General features: G+C 30.9%; 1 protein-coding gene across 3 annotated transcripts in view; it reads right to left on the bottom strand.

Moving 5' to 3' along the window:
- The window catches only part of LOC143341156 (uncharacterized), a 33,319-nt gene extending 20,219 nt beyond the window's left edge, over positions 1 to 13,100 (bottom strand). Inside the window, exons 1-2 of one of the 3 annotated variants that reach the window (XM_076763876.1) lie at positions 12,850 to 13,100; positions 838 to 997 (exon numbers count right to left, since the gene is read on the bottom strand). In XM_076763876.1, the coding sequence (XP_076619991.1) occupies positions 838 to 997; positions 12,850 to 12,907 (218 nt within the window). In that variant the 5' untranslated portion in view covers positions 12,908 to 13,100. The remainder of the gene's footprint in view (positions 1 to 837; positions 998 to 12,849) is intronic. The other 2 variants (XM_076763878.1, XM_076763877.1) reach the window with 2 other exon arrangements.
- Positions 13,101 to 17,664: the final 4,564 nt, after the last annotated feature.

Genomic DNA, 17,664 nt, shown 5'->3' with positions numbered 1-17,664 from the left:
ATTTATAAATAATGCGTACACTGTTTATGAATATGTTATAAAGGAATGTTTAATTTTTACTCAACAGATGATAATGGTTAAACATCTTTGGATAATATATAAGGATAAAGTATTTTTTATTCAAATCGTTATTTAAATAATTTTTTATTTAGATAATACCAATCCACATATGATCAACATTAATACGAATTCACTGTTTTTCTCTATATCTTTATGAGAGATATGTTAATAGATTTACGTGTTCTTTTCAGTGTGACAATGGATGAACTGAACTGAGCCACATTCGTACTATGTACCATTCTTCCACGAGAAGAAGGCACGGCGTGTTTACATCCCCACTCCTGTTGCAATCCGCTGACTTACAGGTATTGGTCGAAAACAGTGACGAAGATCGGTGACAGCCAATCAGCGGACTGCAGCAAGAGTGGGGATGTAAACAGGCTGTGCCTTCTTCTCGTGAAAGGACGATATGTAAAACTGTAATTTATGCGAATCGTTTCGAAAAGACTTTCAATTGCATACAGTAAAATATAGTCCAAATAAGATCGTGTTCGGACTTATTTTCATCGACAACACCTTACTATTGATATTACTCTCATGAAGATATAATGAGAAATATAGAAGATTTTAGTTACCATTGAAGTTCATCTATTCAGTTTATAAATTCACAATTGTTGCCTTTTCGAGTCTCATCAATGAAAAAAAAAAAAAAAAAAACGGCACCCGCGTCTAATTGTAAGCGGTGGAGAAAAATTCAGTCATCAAGAATCGTCTTACCGTACAATAGTATATTATATACTACAGTTACATTAATATATTAATCAATAAAAATATTACCATGATGACTTAACAATAAATTCCGCAGCGTCACAACAATAGGTCCTACTATTTTCAACGTCTAAACAACAGTACGATTTATCTGACGAGTCCAAGAGTCCTGGGCACGAATCTATCATTTTTTCCAAGAAGTTCTGGTTCCCAAATGAGCATTTCATTCCTGAAAATATAATTTATTTCGGTTTACACCACTATCACTTTTGAAAATAGTAAAAATGTCTTTTCTTGAACATTTCTTTATTTGTTCCATGTTTTTAATAGAAAACATATTCTCGTTTACATAATGTATTTCATCGCCAAAACAATTATATTATAATTATTATTATTAATTATAATAAGAATTACCATTTGCAATAATTCAATGTACATATATGGAACATGAAATTTGTTATTTTGTTCCCGATATTAAACCATATAATTAGTATAAATGTAAATATTGAAAATTAATAAGCGATATCGTGTTAGTAATACGTTTATATGAATCTATAATAATAATAATAATTGTTTGGAATCTTCGCCATTCAGGTTTATGATACGGTTGCTTGCAAACTCCGCTATTTTTGAGAACAGCTGTTAGTCCATTTTTTGATAAAATTATGAAAACGAGAAGTTTACATATAATTTAATGTGAACTTTGTAATTATAGACAATTTAGAATTTAATGAATTGAAATTTGGTTAGTAAATGAAATTGCATAATCATTTATATTGAAAATGATGTAAGCCCATTTCCTGAAATCCGTAGTCTGTCATAATTTTTAAAATAATAAAGTTAGTATGCATAAATAATTACAATTTAAAGAATTGTATAATTTAATAATTTTGAAAGCTGTGTAAATCCATTTGTGACTTTGAAAAAAAAAGGTATTAGTCTAGTTAATTTGCAAAAATGCTATTTCTATAATGAATTTACATCTACATATACTAATAGAGATTTGTACAAGTAGACCTTGTTAGTGGTTTTCAATCGATGGAATTCAAACGTTTTATTATTTCAAAATAAAGAAAAATGAACTTACACCACTTTCAAAGTAAATGGTTCATATTTTTCGTATCGTTTAAGTAACTGGTCTCGAGACAGGGTGATCGAAAAATAAGGTGCATGTAACATATTTAATTGCAAAATAAAAATAATTAATAGTTTACGCATCTTTACAACTTTTTTGTAAAATAAAATCTATGAATTTCACATCTATTCATAGCTTCGTAACAATATTTTAAAAAATTTTTGATGGACTTATAAAATGTATGTAACTTGTATGAAAAAATTGCAAAAACCTGTACCTACATTCATAAATTTTTTAATATAATAAATGAATGAGAAAATTGTATAAATGTGCAATTTCAGAAATTTCAAAAGTTTATAACAGATGTACATAAATATAAAAATATTTTACTTGAATCGATATTTTTATAAAAAGTAAACTAAACTAAATCGAAAGAAGGGATTTCTTTCACTCCGCTTATTCCCTGACTTCCAGTTCTGATTAGGGACTAAAAACATTTTTTGTATCACTGACTGTGAGTCATTAACTAATACAGATGTACAGTGAAAATGTTTCGTCTTGTAAAAAAGTTTAGTGATGATTTGAAAAACTGGATTTGATAGATATGTATACATGCTGGCCAATATTATAAGTTGACTTCATTTTTAGATCATTTATTGCTGTGGTTAGAGCTACTGCTTTTTTTCTTTTGCAAGATTACCTAAAAATACGCGAAAGATAAAGTAATAGGACAAAGTTTGGCAATATTTACATGAATTGTTACCCTTTTTAAGAAAAAAATCCTGCTGTGTGCAGGATGGACAAAATTATAGATTCATTTGTAAATAATCATTTCTTACATATCTTGTTTGAAGTTTGTCTTGGCTTATTACTTATTCTATTTTCAGTTTGGTATCGTTTCACAATATACTGGACAGTACTTACATTTCTGTTAATAATTTTTGCAATTTCGCGATAACTATTATCATCCTCGATATTTCTTACAATTAATCACTCTTCTATCGTAGTTTGCTTCATTTTTACTCTTTTTCTATTTTAATTTCGATTTTTGACTTTGAGAGACGATTCTATTGCTTGCCAAAGAGCTAAACAATATAATCTTTCACGCGTTTTATAATTTTCCTTTGTTATCAGGGGTTCCCCGTGACAAAGAATGGGGATTTTAATATTGTACGATTTTAACTGTGAGACGTTTTCCAGACTGAATCCTAGTAACTTTGTTTTTTTAATATTTAGGAAGGTTTATTTGTTTTTCGATTACTACATAATAAATATAGATACATTTACAATATACAAAGTGTTCGACCACCCCTGGGAAAAATTTAAAAGGGAGATTCCAGAGGCCAAAATAAGACGAAAATCGAGAATATTAATTTGTTGATTGAGGCTACGTTAAAAAGTTACTAAAACATTTCAAATCATTCATGGAAAAATTATTTTCGGTTGCGGGGGTCAATTACAATCATTTTTGGTAAATACACATACCCTCCAAATCCTATGTACTTTCGAGCAAAAAATTTACCGAAAATATAATTTTTGACCAGAAATGTATCCTCGAAATTTCATGCAAATGTTTAAAATATCATAACTCCTGAACGGATTGGAGGATTTTAGCACTAAACCTACCGGCTCTGCATGTATACCCATTCCTACCATGACCGGTCAAATGACCAATCTTTCTTTTTCCCTTTTACGAGGCAACATACTTCTAATTTTTACATTATATGTATAGAAACTTGTGTTTTGATGTTTACTCGTAAGATGTTCTTTTCTTTTATGTGAAAAAGTTTTTTAATATTCATCAGAAAGAAGATAAAACACCCTTGAAAACGAATTTTGTTCCAAGTCGATACCGTAGTTAATTCTAGAGAAAAGAACTATTTAAGAAAAAGTGCTGCCTAGTAATTACGCAAACATCCTGTATTTAAATTCATTTTCAATTAAATAAACAATTTATGGTCCAGTTTTATCGTACACTAGTCGTACGATCAGTAGAAATTGTTGAAACTTCTTTGGGTATGTAGCGTCAAAGTAAATATCAAAATAAACATAGAAGATAGCAAAAATTGTAGTAGGTGATATGATGACTAGGTAAAGGATGAAAAGTCCTTTAAAATGAGCGTTTGTACGAGTCGATAGCTTCATTAGTTCCGGAGATATAGCGATTTTAATTTCAAGTCGATGCGGTGGCTAGTTTCGGAGATACGGTTTGTTTACGTTTCGTTGTGCGCTCGCGAGTTCATTGATTTCGCGCGCGCGTAGATAGTAAACAGTACGTAGTAAATTCTTGGAAATACTACGCCGAAACTAGGTCACGACAGTCACGTACGCGGGGTAGGTCAGCACCAAGCACGTGCGACAAAGAGGTCCGACTCCGTTAGACGAAGACAGAGATAGTCGAATTAAAAAAATTACCATTTACATAAATTACGATATCTCCAAAAGGGAAAGTCGGATCGACAAAAACCAAAAGCCATTTTAAAAGGGAGGCTTTGCCGCTTCTAACAATGCCTCGATAATTAATAAAACACTAATAGTTTCGGAACTGCACGCATCTAAAGTTTTTAGTATTTTCAATACGCGATAATAGGCTTTCATAAGGCGGAGAGTCAGACGTAGCGAAATTTTAAAAATTACGATTGTCTTTACACGATGATACCTCCGAAACGGAAAGTCAGATCGAGAAAAACCAAAAGCCATTTTAAAGGGGAGGCTTTGCTGCTTCTAACAGTGGTTCAATTATTAATAAAACACTAGTAGTTTCGGAACTGCACACGTCTAAAGTTTTTAGTATTTTTAATGCGCGTTAATAGCCTTTTCTATGGCCGAGAGCGGAATTTAAAAAATTACCTTTTACATAAATTACGATATCTCGAAAACGGAAAGTCGGATCGACAAAAACCAAAAACCATTTTAAAGGGGAGGTTTTGCCGCTTTTATAAGAAAAGTCGTGAAGTTAAATAGCGCTAAAATAATATTGTGTATTAGAAATTCTAAACGAAATTTTAAAAACGATCATTTGACCGGTCGCGGTAGGTTTAGTGTTAAAGTTTCAAAAAAAAATAATGCGTATTTTAGTGAAGAATATGTAGAAATTCCAAGAATATTCAACAAGTTGTTCCTTAACACCGTGAAGTGAGAAAGACCCCATAAAAATGGCCCAATCTTCAAACGTCCATAATTTCTACGATAGTGAGCGTATCTCAATGAAATTTAGTATGGAAGTAGAGCTCATGGGTACCTACAAAAAAGTACTGAACGAAAATTTCCGTAGGACGTCAAACAAATTTATTAAAAATGAAGAACGAATTTTTAAGAAACCGACGGGGGGTGAGTGCCTAAATTCGACAAAATTAAAAAATTTCAAATCGTTCTGGAAAAATTATTTTTGGTTACGGGGGTCAATTACAATCATTTTTGGTCATTACACATACCCTCGAAATCCTACGCACTTTCGAGAAAAAATTCTTTACCGAAAATATACTGTGTGGCCGGAAATGTTTCTATAACTTTTTAACGAAGCACACAATTAAGAAATTAGAATCCTTGATTTTCGTCTTATTTTGGCCTCCAGAATCTTCCATTAAAATTTTTCCCTAGGGTGGCCAAACACCCTGTATATCCATTAAATCTTTTTTTCCAAATCATCCCTGAACTTTTTAACGAGACGAAACATTTTCTGATATCTGGTGTACGATTTTGACTGTGACTCACTGTACAACTGGCTTGGTCGACCACATCGGATCAATCTTCGGAAGTTTTGAATTCTTTATATCTATTTATAAGTCGCGTGTTACTTAATCGTGGCTTTAAAATAAAGGGTTTATGTCATAAATTGGTCAATGAAATCGCCTGACCTAAATTGTACTGAAAATCTTTGGAGTTGATTAAAAAATAAAATTACCGATTTTGACGAAATCTACTCAACTTCGTCATTATTATGGGAAAATGTAAGGAAAAATGAAACAATTAGCCTTAAACAATGTAAAAAACTTGGAGAAAGTATATCTAGAAGCATACACGTTCATATTGATATAAAGAGTAGATATACAAAATATTCAAACTATTCGTTGTTAAATCATAATTTTAATGAAGTTCAGTTTTACAGTCATCGATTAATTATTTTTATAATAAATATTCTTCTGGACATATTCATCAATTTGTTATTGATCTAATAGTTTAAAGTATATATTAAGTATATTTCCATATTGTAAGGATGTCAAGGATCCTTACAATATAAATTATATTATTTAATGTTACTAAAACTATTTCGCACAAAGAACATAAAAAGGACATAAGACGTAAACGTGAAAAACCATAAATGACTACTCTCGACCAGAGTTCGACGCAGAGTGACTTTCTGCAGTCGAAGTCAAACCTTCTCGATTCCTATCTATCTAAAGCTGCATCTCCACTACGTCGGCACGACTCAGCATTTGCAGATTGGCACTGCCATGCACGGCTACGTGGCAAAACCATTTCTTTCTAATACCATCAATAGTGAAACGCAAAATATCTTTCATAAATGGTGCTGATTTTACTCATTATAAATATTCTTTTATTCAATAAAAAATTAAGATCACTTTAATTTTTTTAGTAAAATTGTACTTTTTTTTTGTTTTTCATAAATCTTTGTACCCTCTCGAAAAAGTATTAGAGGCTTTAGGTCGAAAATCGAATAGTTTAGGAGTTATTAGTTTTGTCCCGAACTCCCATATACAGGGTGTTCGGTCACACCTGGGTAAAATTTTAGCGGAAGATTCTTGAGGCCAAAATAAAACGAAAATCAAGAATATCAATTTCTTGACTAAGGCTACATTAAAAAGTTATTAACGTTTGAAGTTCCGCCCGTACTGAATTTTTTTCTCGAAAATGCGCAAGATTTCGAGAGTATGACTATTCACCAAAAATGATTGTAATTGACCCCTGCAACCGAAAATAATTTTTTCAGGACGATTTGAAATACATGAAATTTCAGGAGAATCATTCATTCATGATCAGACATTATATTTTCGGTAACGAATTTTTTTCTCGAAACAGGGTAAGATTTCGAGGGTATGTGTATTCTCCAAAAGTGATTGTAATTGACCCCCGCGACCAAAAATAATTTTTTCAGAACGATTTGAGACTTTTCAATTTCGCCGAAAAATTTAGGCACCTGCTCCCTGTCGATTTTTCTTAAAAATTCGTTTTTGATTTTTAGTAATTTTGTTTGAAGCCCCACAGAAAAGTTATCTAATACTTTTTTGTAGGTACCCATAAGCACTACTTCAGAAAAAAGTTTCATTGAAATATATTCACTATTGTACGAGTTATGGCTGTTTTAAAATTGGATCATTTTTATGGGATTTTTCTTATTTTGCGGGGTCAAGGATCAACTTTTCGAATATTTTTGCGATTTCTACATATTCTTCACCTAAATACGCGTTGTTTGCCGTGTGAAACATTAAAATCGTCCAATCCGTTCAGGAGTTATGACGTTCTAAAGATACGTATGAAATTACAGGGAAGCATTTTTAGCCTCGCATTAGATTTTCGGTAAGGAATTTTTTTTCTTGAAAATGCGTAGGATTTCGGTGATATGTGTAATAACCAAAAATGATTGTAATCGACTTCTACAACCGAAAATAATTTTTTTAGAACGATCTAAAATTTTTTAATTTAATTTTTTAACAACTTTTTAACGAAGCCTCAGTCGAGAAATTGATATTCTTGATTGTCGTGTTATTTTGGCCTCTAGAATCTCCCTTCAAAATTTTTCCCAGGCGTGGCCACACACCCTGTACATATGTATAGTTCGGGCTACGATATAGCGAGATCGAAAACTCGAGTAGGTGTCAATGTTTACATGTTCAGCTCCCGGAACAAGTGAATTGACAGAAATACGAGTAGCTAAGATCCTTAGACTATGGTCAGGGCTTAATTTGGTCAGGTCAGAAATTAATCTATTTTTACATTTAAGCAACTGCAATTTATTGTCGGTTAGATACTGATTACCTTCAATATGAAACATTTTTTGTCAGAACATCGAAAGGGGCTATTCATATGCCTTACCCTGTATAATAATAGATGAATCGCGTCTCCAATCAGATACGAATACCGCCGACTCTGATTCAGATGTAGCCATAATATAATATATAATTGATTTAAACAATATATTTAATGAGAAAATTCAAATAAGTGTTAATGTTTTATTCTTTAACCCTATATTCTATGTACTCCAGTGATTAATTCAATTTTTTCAAGCATTCTCGATAAACTGACAAAATGTTTTCCAATAAATGTTACTCAGTAATCATGTGACAACAAATGGTAAAAGAAAAAATTGGCAAAAATCTTTTTATTCGATTAAAAATTAAGATCACCTTAATTTTTGTAATAAAATTGACATGAAACTCTGTATGTTGAGGACTCAACAGACTGTTTGACTGATGCACTCTGCATTTTTTTGTTTGTTTTCTGGGAATACAGCAGCAACAAAAGTTAATTACCGGTCTTGGCACGATCTCTTTTGATGGTTACAAGCATCGTGCCGATCGACTCGTCGGCATGCCATTCGGCTTTTCAAGCCATGCTATCCGAGACGATGCAGGTCTTTAGATTGTTTAGCTTTGCCGAGAAGTGCTTAAGGTGCCGATCGGCCCTGCTAGATGGTAAATACCGACGCAGTGTAGACGCAATTCTTGGCAAAAGCCAACCCAGTGGGGACGCGGCTTAATACTATACACAAATGAAGTCATCGATAAGAACTCTTTTTCCTTCGCACGTTCGAGGAGCAGAACCCCCAACGCATTTCGGCCTAATCTGAACACCTCGCTCATCAATACCAACGATACTAGCCTAAACACTTCTATCGACGCCAACGATAGCGGTTTCTCAATACACACACATACACTTCTTACAATATACAGGGTGTTCGTCCACCCCTGAGAAAAATTTTAATGGGCGATTCTAGAGGCCAAAATAAGACGAAAATCAAGAATACCAATTTGTTGATGGAAGCTTCGTTAAAAAGTTATTAAGGTTTAAAGTTCCGCCCGTATTGAATTTTTTTCTCGAAAATGCGCAAGATTTCGGGGGTATGTCTATTCATAAAAAATGATTGTAATTGACCCCTGCAACCGAAAATAATTTTTCCAAAACGATTTGAAATTTCTTCCCCCCGTCGAAAAATTTCACATCTTCTCCAATTTTTTTCTAGAAAGTGGGTAGGATTTCGGGGGTATGTATAATGACCAAAAATGATTGTAATTACGCCCGCAACCGAAAATAATTTTTCCAGAACGATTTGAAATTTTTTTTTTTTTGTCAGTCACCTAATTAGATTTTCGGTAAGGAATTTTTTTCTCGAAAGTGCGTGGGATTTCGGGGGTACGTGTAATGACCAAAAATGATTGTAATTGACCCCTGCAACCGAAAATAATTTATCCAAAACGATTTAAAATTTTTTAATTTAATTGTTAATAACTTTTTAACGAGACCTCAGTCAAGAAATTGATATTCTTGATTTTCGTCTTATTTTGGTCTCTAGAATCTCCCATTACAATTTTCCGCAGGGATGGCCGAACACCCTGTATATTTGTACTATTGTCCCTCAAAGTATACGGTTTCGATTGTATGCAGTTTTATCTCGACCTTTATCGTAGTCGTCGCGTTCTCTGAAGTCACGGTCTTTCTACTGCTACAAATGACGATCTTTTACGACATAAATCCTTCTATGGTTAACAATACATACATTAAAATTAATTTCGCGATAACTTTTATCATCTTCAACATTTCTTACAATTAATTACTTTTCTATCGTAGTTTGCTTCATTTTTACTCTTTTCCTATTTTAATTTTGATTTTCGACTTTACGATGCGATTCTATTGCTTACATGTTTCATAATTTTCCTTTGTTTTTAGGGGTTCCCCATGAAAAATAATGCGGATTTTAATATTGTACGATTTTAACTGTAAGATGTTTTCCAGACTGAATCCTAGTAACTTTGTTTTTTTAATACTTAAGAAGATTCGTTTTAAAATTAAATGTGGAGAAAAAATTGACACCATACAAAAATATTAAAAAAAATAATGCAAAAAAGGACGCGTCAAACTAAAATTATCATATATTTTCATAAAATATAATAAATATACATATGTTTAAATGTATATCATGCATGTATACTTGTACGTAGTCATAATTTTCCTGTAACCCTTGTACTATAATTTCAATTATATTTGCTGTATGCTGATATGCGGATTGTGATTAATAGCAGTAAAAACAACTGTAATATTCCGCGTACAAACGTTTTACTCGCGCAGAATTTTCCCTATACTATGCACTATAGACAAGGATCATTCATTTCATGCTTTTCACTATTAGAAGCCGTCAATTTGACGGATGTCAGATTCCATATTAAAAATTGCGTAAATATTATTTTTTAACAACTTATGTTGAATTTGATTGATGTAATGGCATGAATATACATATATTCTAATTAAAAGAAAAATCGTATTTTATGGTAATCGTCAACATGAAAGGTATCGATAAATACATATGTATATGTACGATCAATGCCCGTAAATCTAGTGTTGATGTACATAATAATTTTGGTAATACTAGTCATGTTTCTAAACACTTCGTATTTGAATTCGAGAGGATTAGGCAGACGAGTGTTGTACGAAACCTTCGCTTACATAAGTTATATCCATCTTATCTTTCATTGAAGAATATTTCAGTAATTATTAACTTTTAATCAAACATATAATTTTAATAATTTTTTACCGAAGGTTCCATACTCTTTTAATTGTACAATAAAATCCCATTTAAAAAACTAAAGGTCACCTTCATATTTCGAAAAGAAAAAAGTAAAATAAAAACCTAATTATTGTTATTGTTCGTTCTACTTAATACCATACGACTTTTGTTTTATGTATTTTTTCATATACCAAACAATTTATAAGTAATTTAGGATGATTGAATTAAATAACTTGCTTGGTACAATGGTGTTAGTCTGTCACAAACAGAAATTCATCTGATGAGGTCTATTTGATCAGTCGATCACAATTTAATCTACCAATTGGTCATAGTATGTTATTTAGTAAATTTTTCATTTTATTTTCAATTATTTTTATTTAAAACCATATCACAATTAATACCACTCAGGCGAACTAAAAAAATGATTCCGTTTGATTTATTACCAAAAACCATCAATAGGTTAACTAATGAACCAATGAATTACAAATAAAGTGCAAACAGAAGTTAGTTAATGAGTGACTTTAAAATCTGTGTTTGTTTGTCATAAATAAAATACATCTAGTATTTCAGCAGTTTGAGAAAAATCAGTTTAAAAGAAAGACAATTAAAATTGTAATTTTTCTTGTTTAAATGTTATAATAATACACAAAAGTAAAAAATAATGGATATAAGAAATTATACTACGATACGGAAAGTTCTCGAAAAATATGTCATGAGTACTTGATATGCTATCATGTCACTTCCGCTTCCTTTAATTATCTAGCTGCAAACTGTTTCAAATTAAATATAAAGTTTTCCATAACTATACTCTTATTTGTTGAGAAAGTAACGTAAGAATTCACTATTACTTTCTAGTGGATGAAACATATGAGAAATAGTATCTATATGACACGTAGTAGCTACTTTAATGAACTTACATAGTCAGAAATAATTGCATAAAATGCATTCGTACAATTGCACATTTTTAAACCTAAAGAAGGAATTAATATTTGGTAGGATTTGCTTTTGCCTGTATGATGACCTCGCATCTCTTAGATATCGAATTAACCAGCATCTGGTGTAATTTTATATTATTCTTCTCTTAATATATTTTTTCACGTTTCTCTTGAAGAATATTATATTTTTTTCTAAATAATCCCACAAGTTTTCATATAAGATGATATATTATAAAGAATCCTGCATCCTGGTATTGCAAGTAACATACTTAGGATCATTGTTTTGCATCAAGACAAAATTAATTTTATGTCCCATTTCTTTTGCATTGACATAAAAATGTGTTTTTAAAATATGAATACACATATGATGGTACATTATCTATAAAATGTAATTTTCCTACACCAACAACACTCATTCAACCCCAACATACACAAATTCACCACCATGCTTTATGCTTGGCTGTAAATTTTGAACATTTTACTCTTGGTTTTTTTTCAATACAGTACAATGTCCATCAGAGCAAAAAATAACAAATTTACTTTCGTGTAATAATTATGCGATTCCAATACTCTATGTCTTTATTTCTGTAAATTTTCGCGAATTCAAATCTTCTATTTTGGTCAATGATGAAATATTTCCTGCGTGCTGCTCGGCCATAATAACCATGTGTTCGTAAAATATTTCGAACAGAACTACTTGAAATGTTGGCATTTATAAAATTATTAAACTCATATTATCATAGTTTAGGATTTTTTTCAATTATGTGTTTCAAGAATTCGTTCGATCTGTTGAATAATTTTTCGCGGATGTTCGCTTCCAAAATTGTTTTTCGCTATTTTACGTGATCCATACCGATTAATTATATTTTGAATTGAAGATCGTGTATTGATTGTGTAAATTTATGATTATTTTTCTACCCTCCACGGTAGTTTGTACGTTTCTCTAATCCATTATCCTCTTATAACTGTTAATACTGTTTAATTTTAAGCACTACTAATCGTAACAATGGTTTCGAATATACTGACACCGGTAAATACCGTTCAAACAAGATCGTTGTTTGTTTACTGTATATATCGTAATTCTAAATAAAAGCTGTGCGAATATTTTTTACACTCATTGTACATCATTATCCACCTCAAATATAACGTGGAAACAAAAAAGAATCTTCAGGTAGAAGAATAGTAGCAATGTATTAATCAAAATTGAAATGCAAAACATTCTGTTTTTAATAGTTACGATCTATAGCGATTAAGGTCCCAGTATGCATCAGACTGCATAAAAAAAAATTATTCATAGAATACATGACTAAATCACAGGGAATCTTACTCACCATGGGATAACCCCGCGTTGAGGCAAATAACAAGTAGCAAAGTGGTTGCACGCAACATTTTAATAAATTTCAATATTGAATCGCGAAGTCCGAGTTTTAAGAAAAATTGAAATGAGAAATATTTGACCGAAATTACAGCACTTAACAACTACGCAAATAATAAACAAATACAACACTTAAAACACTTTAACCTTACACGAGATACACCACTGCAACCTGCAGGCTACAAACTGCCAGTTGTAAACTGTAAACGTTAAATATAATGAACTCAAAAGATGTCAGGTTTGTCGCTACCGATTGTGGTGACATCTTTTGAATGAACTCTGCTACTAAAGAGCTTCAATCGGTCGTCGATTCTCGCTACTTATTTTTATATAAACGAGTAAATGAATGTTGCCAGATATTAGATCTAAACCGAAACTAATTCCTTTGAATTGTCTTTACGTTTTAATTGATATTATATCAGTTTATTATACGTCACTCGATCAATGTTGAGAACAAACAAACACGAATCTTCATTTTAGCGGTTAATTTCAAATTTTAGAAGTTACTTTACCATGTTTTATTTCATTGAAAATGATTGTATTCACATTCATTTATATAAAAGAAGAAAAACATGTATTTTATAGAACATCCTTTGTGCGTTTGTACACACATATTTATAAATATATTTTTAACTATTCTAACAAATAAATACGTGTAAATTTTCCATAAACTAAAAATAATGGTTAATAGTAACATTATAATTGATCAAAAATACGACTAAACCTCCAGAATTTTCACTCTGGAAGTACAATTAATTAATTTATTAATACTAATTCTTACGGCTTCTTATTAGTTTTTATTTAAATTTCTGTTGTATGAAAATAATATATTAATACAAACAACAGATACAATCTATTAATTCTCTAAATTTGGTATTCAATTATGCAAATAAATTTTATCATATGAAAGATTTTCAAATTTTGTTAGAAATTAATTTGTTATTATAAACATTAACAAATTAGAAAGTATGACAATTTTTTGATAACGAAATTAATTTTTCCAAATATTGTGTTATTTAAAATTATGATATACTTTCATTAATTCAATTAATTATTTAAATTAATTACAAAATCTCCAATAATTTGACCTATTTTTTTATCATGCTGTAAAACAAAACAATAATGATAGCCATATTTACAGAGTTCTGCACTCATATAAGGATGTACAGACTTTATATTTTCATAATATCTTACTGAAGTCTAATCATCATAATTACCATACAAAAACCATAGCTTATCAACATGTTCTGAAAGTAAATCATTGTCTTGTTCCTTAACAATTGCCATTTTGAATACAGTTTTCAAGTTACAAGAGTTTATTAGCTGCTGCAAAATGTGTAGCAGGCATAAGAGAATTCAAGAAAAATTAAGAAACTTGTAATATGCGATATCTAACAGGAAATCGTATAATGTTTTAATTGTTTTATGTTCCAATATTATAGTACATAGTAGTGCAATATTAAAAGAATATTGCTCTGTAGTTGGAAATAGTAAGTAACTATTTTACTACTCTTCTAGAAATGGATACATCTTTTAATATGTTCAGAATTATTTATCGAATGGCCAATGCGATGTAACTTTACACTTTTAAATACATACTTTTTTCTCAATTTTTTTTGTAATTAAATTGTAGTAAATATACAAAGAACTTTTTTTAAAAAAAAATTAGGACCTGATAAAAAAGGAAAAGTTTGTGTCCCAATTGTGCCATCACACTATAATGCTCATTTCAAGTTGAATCGTGTTAGATGATTAGTACATATTTAGATGGGTAGGAATGGTACTTTAGCATTGCATGTTGTATTTTCTTTGATACTGTGCCAAATTTTTAAATATAACTACACAACATTTAAAAATATTACAGGCATATGCATGTAAGTGCATTTGGTTAGAATGAAATGTTTACATAAACAATTCCTTTTTCACTCTACTGTTTTAAATCTATTTCAAAAATACATTAAATGTATAAATAGTAAACTTAGCGATTACTTAATATGTATTTACTTGCAAAACAATTAAGTAAATGATTCATCATCATATATCTATTCTTGTAAATCACGTTTCACTGAATATATTTATTTTAAAAAACAGGTACTTATACTAACAACCAAATTAATTAAATTTAATAAATATTTAATAGGAACTATTGCAACCTGCAATTACACGCAATATTGTCTCAACCACCTGCATTCAAAGGTGAAAGACATATCGTCCTTCCACGAGAAGAAGGCACAGCGTGTTTACATCCCCACTCTTGCTGCAACCCTCTGATTGGCTGTCACCGATCTTCGTCATTACTTTCGACCAATAGCTGTGAGTCAGCGGACTGCAACAAGAGTGGGGATGTAAACACACTGTGTCTTCTTCTCGTGGAAGGACGATAGTGACCAAGGGCACGTGCCCCTTTTGCACCTGCTTTGTCATGGCCCTGACATTAGTATCTTTTTTTCAGTTTACGTATTGTACATTCATGTGTCTTGAAAAACATTTCTCTACACTATCGTTAATGTAGACACGTTTCTTTTTCAATTTGTAGAATCAAAGGTAGACTCAGATAATTAGAGGAGGGGGGGGGGGGGGCGAAATATGTAAAAGTTTTGAATCTTCTTTTGCACGATTTGAAAGTTTACAATTTATCTATTAATATTTTAATTAGTTATTTATACAAGTGCATATTCAAACATATTTACAGAATATAATTTTTTTAACATTTCGCAATTTGATTGGTAAATTGAATGCGCAAATTAATTGGCGATACGTCCAGTGCATTTCCAGTAGTATTAACACGTGTTTTTTATGTGTACCTTCCAAATAGGTACGTAATTATGCAATTTACAAACATATATGAACCAGTAAAAGGTAATATAACTATAAAGGTGATTCTAGAAAATAGACAAAGTAGTAACTCATTTCCAAATGTTTCAATGTGTACTTGTACTTCTTTTTTAAACAGTACTATGCATTTTTTGCTTATACATATAAATCAATTCTTCTAATCATTGTGCATACAAAAAGTTATTAAAGTTTCACTATTGAAAACGTGAGATATTTCATACTAGGTATAGGTACAGGGTGTTCGACCACCCCCGGGAAAAATTTTAGTGAGAGATCCTAGAGGCCAAAATAAAACGAAAATCAAGAATATCAATTTCTTGACTAAGACTTCATTAAAAAGTTATTAACGTTTGAAGTTCCGCACGTATTGAATTTTTTTCTAGAAAGTGGGTAGGATTTCGGGGGTAGGTCTATTCATAAAAAATTATTGTAATTGACCCCCGCAACCGAAAATAATTTTTCTAGAACGATTTGAAATTTTTTAATTTTGTCGAAAAATTTCACACCTCGAATTTTTTTCTCGAAAGTGGGTACGATTTCGAGGGTATGTCTAATGACCAAAAATTATTGCAATTGACCCCTCTAGGTAAAACTAATTTTTCTAGAACAATTTGAAATTTTTTATTTTCATTGAAAAATTTAGGCACCTACCCCCTGTCGATTTTTCTTAAAAATTCCTTTTTCATTTTTAGTAATTTTGTTTGACGCCCTACAGAAAAGTTGTCTAATACTTTTTTGTAGGTACCCATGAGCTCTACTTAGAAAAAAGTTTCATTGAAATATATTCACAATTGTAGGAGTTATGGCTGTTTGAATATTGGACCATTTTTATGGGGTTTTTCTCATTTTGCGAGGTCAAGAACCAACTTTTCGAATATTTTTGCGATTTGTACATATTCTCCATCAAAATACGCGTAGTTTGCTTTTTTAAACATTAAAATCGTTCAATCCGTTCAGGAGTTATGACATTTTAAAGATTTGCATGAAATTTCAGGGAAGCATCTCTGGTCTCACATTAGATTTTCGGTAAAGAATTTTTTTCTCGAAAATGCGTAGGATTTCGGGGGTATTTGTAATGACCAAAAATGATTGCGATCGACTCTCGCAACCGAAAATAATTTTTATTAAACGATTTGAAAAATTTTTTTTTCTGCCAAAAAATTTCAACACCTACCCGATTTTTTTTCTCGAAAGTGGGTAGGATTTCAGGGATATGTCTATTTACCAAAAATGTTTATAATTTACCCCTGCAACCAAAAATAATTTTTCTAGAGCGATTTTAAATTTTTGAATTTAATTGTTAGTAACTTTTTAACGGAGCCTCCATCAACAAATTGGTATTCTTGATTTTCGTCTTATTTTGGTCTCTAGAATCCCCCATTAAAATTTTTCCCGGGGGTGGCCGAACACCCTGTACATTAGGAAATTACTTTCTTTCAGTAGGTATTTAAACACATCATTGCAATCAAAATATTTTTTTACTTACACCTTTGCTTTTCATAATATGTTTAACTTATGTGAAAGTTATACTTCAGCAAGTTTTAATTTTAACTTTCATGTCATAAATTGAAATAATAGGTTGCGAATACAATATATCTTTCGAAAAATGTAATCATATTTTTAATGTAAAACGCTTGTCGAATATTGTTTCGATTGACGGATTGTAAAGCTGTCCGACATTTTATAGTGTATTTACCTATTCGCGGTTTACACTCACTCTACGAACAAACTATCTAATATGATGGAGCCACGTTGAAAATAAAGTATGCTCACATGATAGAAAAATTGTTGTTACTTAATATGGTTTATTGAAATGCAAAATAGAATAAATATATATGACAGGAATTATTGGAAACTTAACTATATCAAATGAATGTTTGGAGTAAGATAAATGTAAGAACAACTGACTAGCTTAAAGCACCATGGCAGTGCAATG

Source organism: Colletes latitarsis, chromosome 4, assembly GCF_051014445.1.
Source record: "Colletes latitarsis isolate SP2378_abdomen chromosome 4, iyColLati1, whole genome shotgun sequence".
Classification (NCBI taxonomy): Eukaryota; Metazoa; Arthropoda; class Insecta; order Hymenoptera; family Colletidae; genus Colletes; species Colletes latitarsis.
This window is presented reverse-complemented; position numbering and strand designations above follow the sequence as displayed.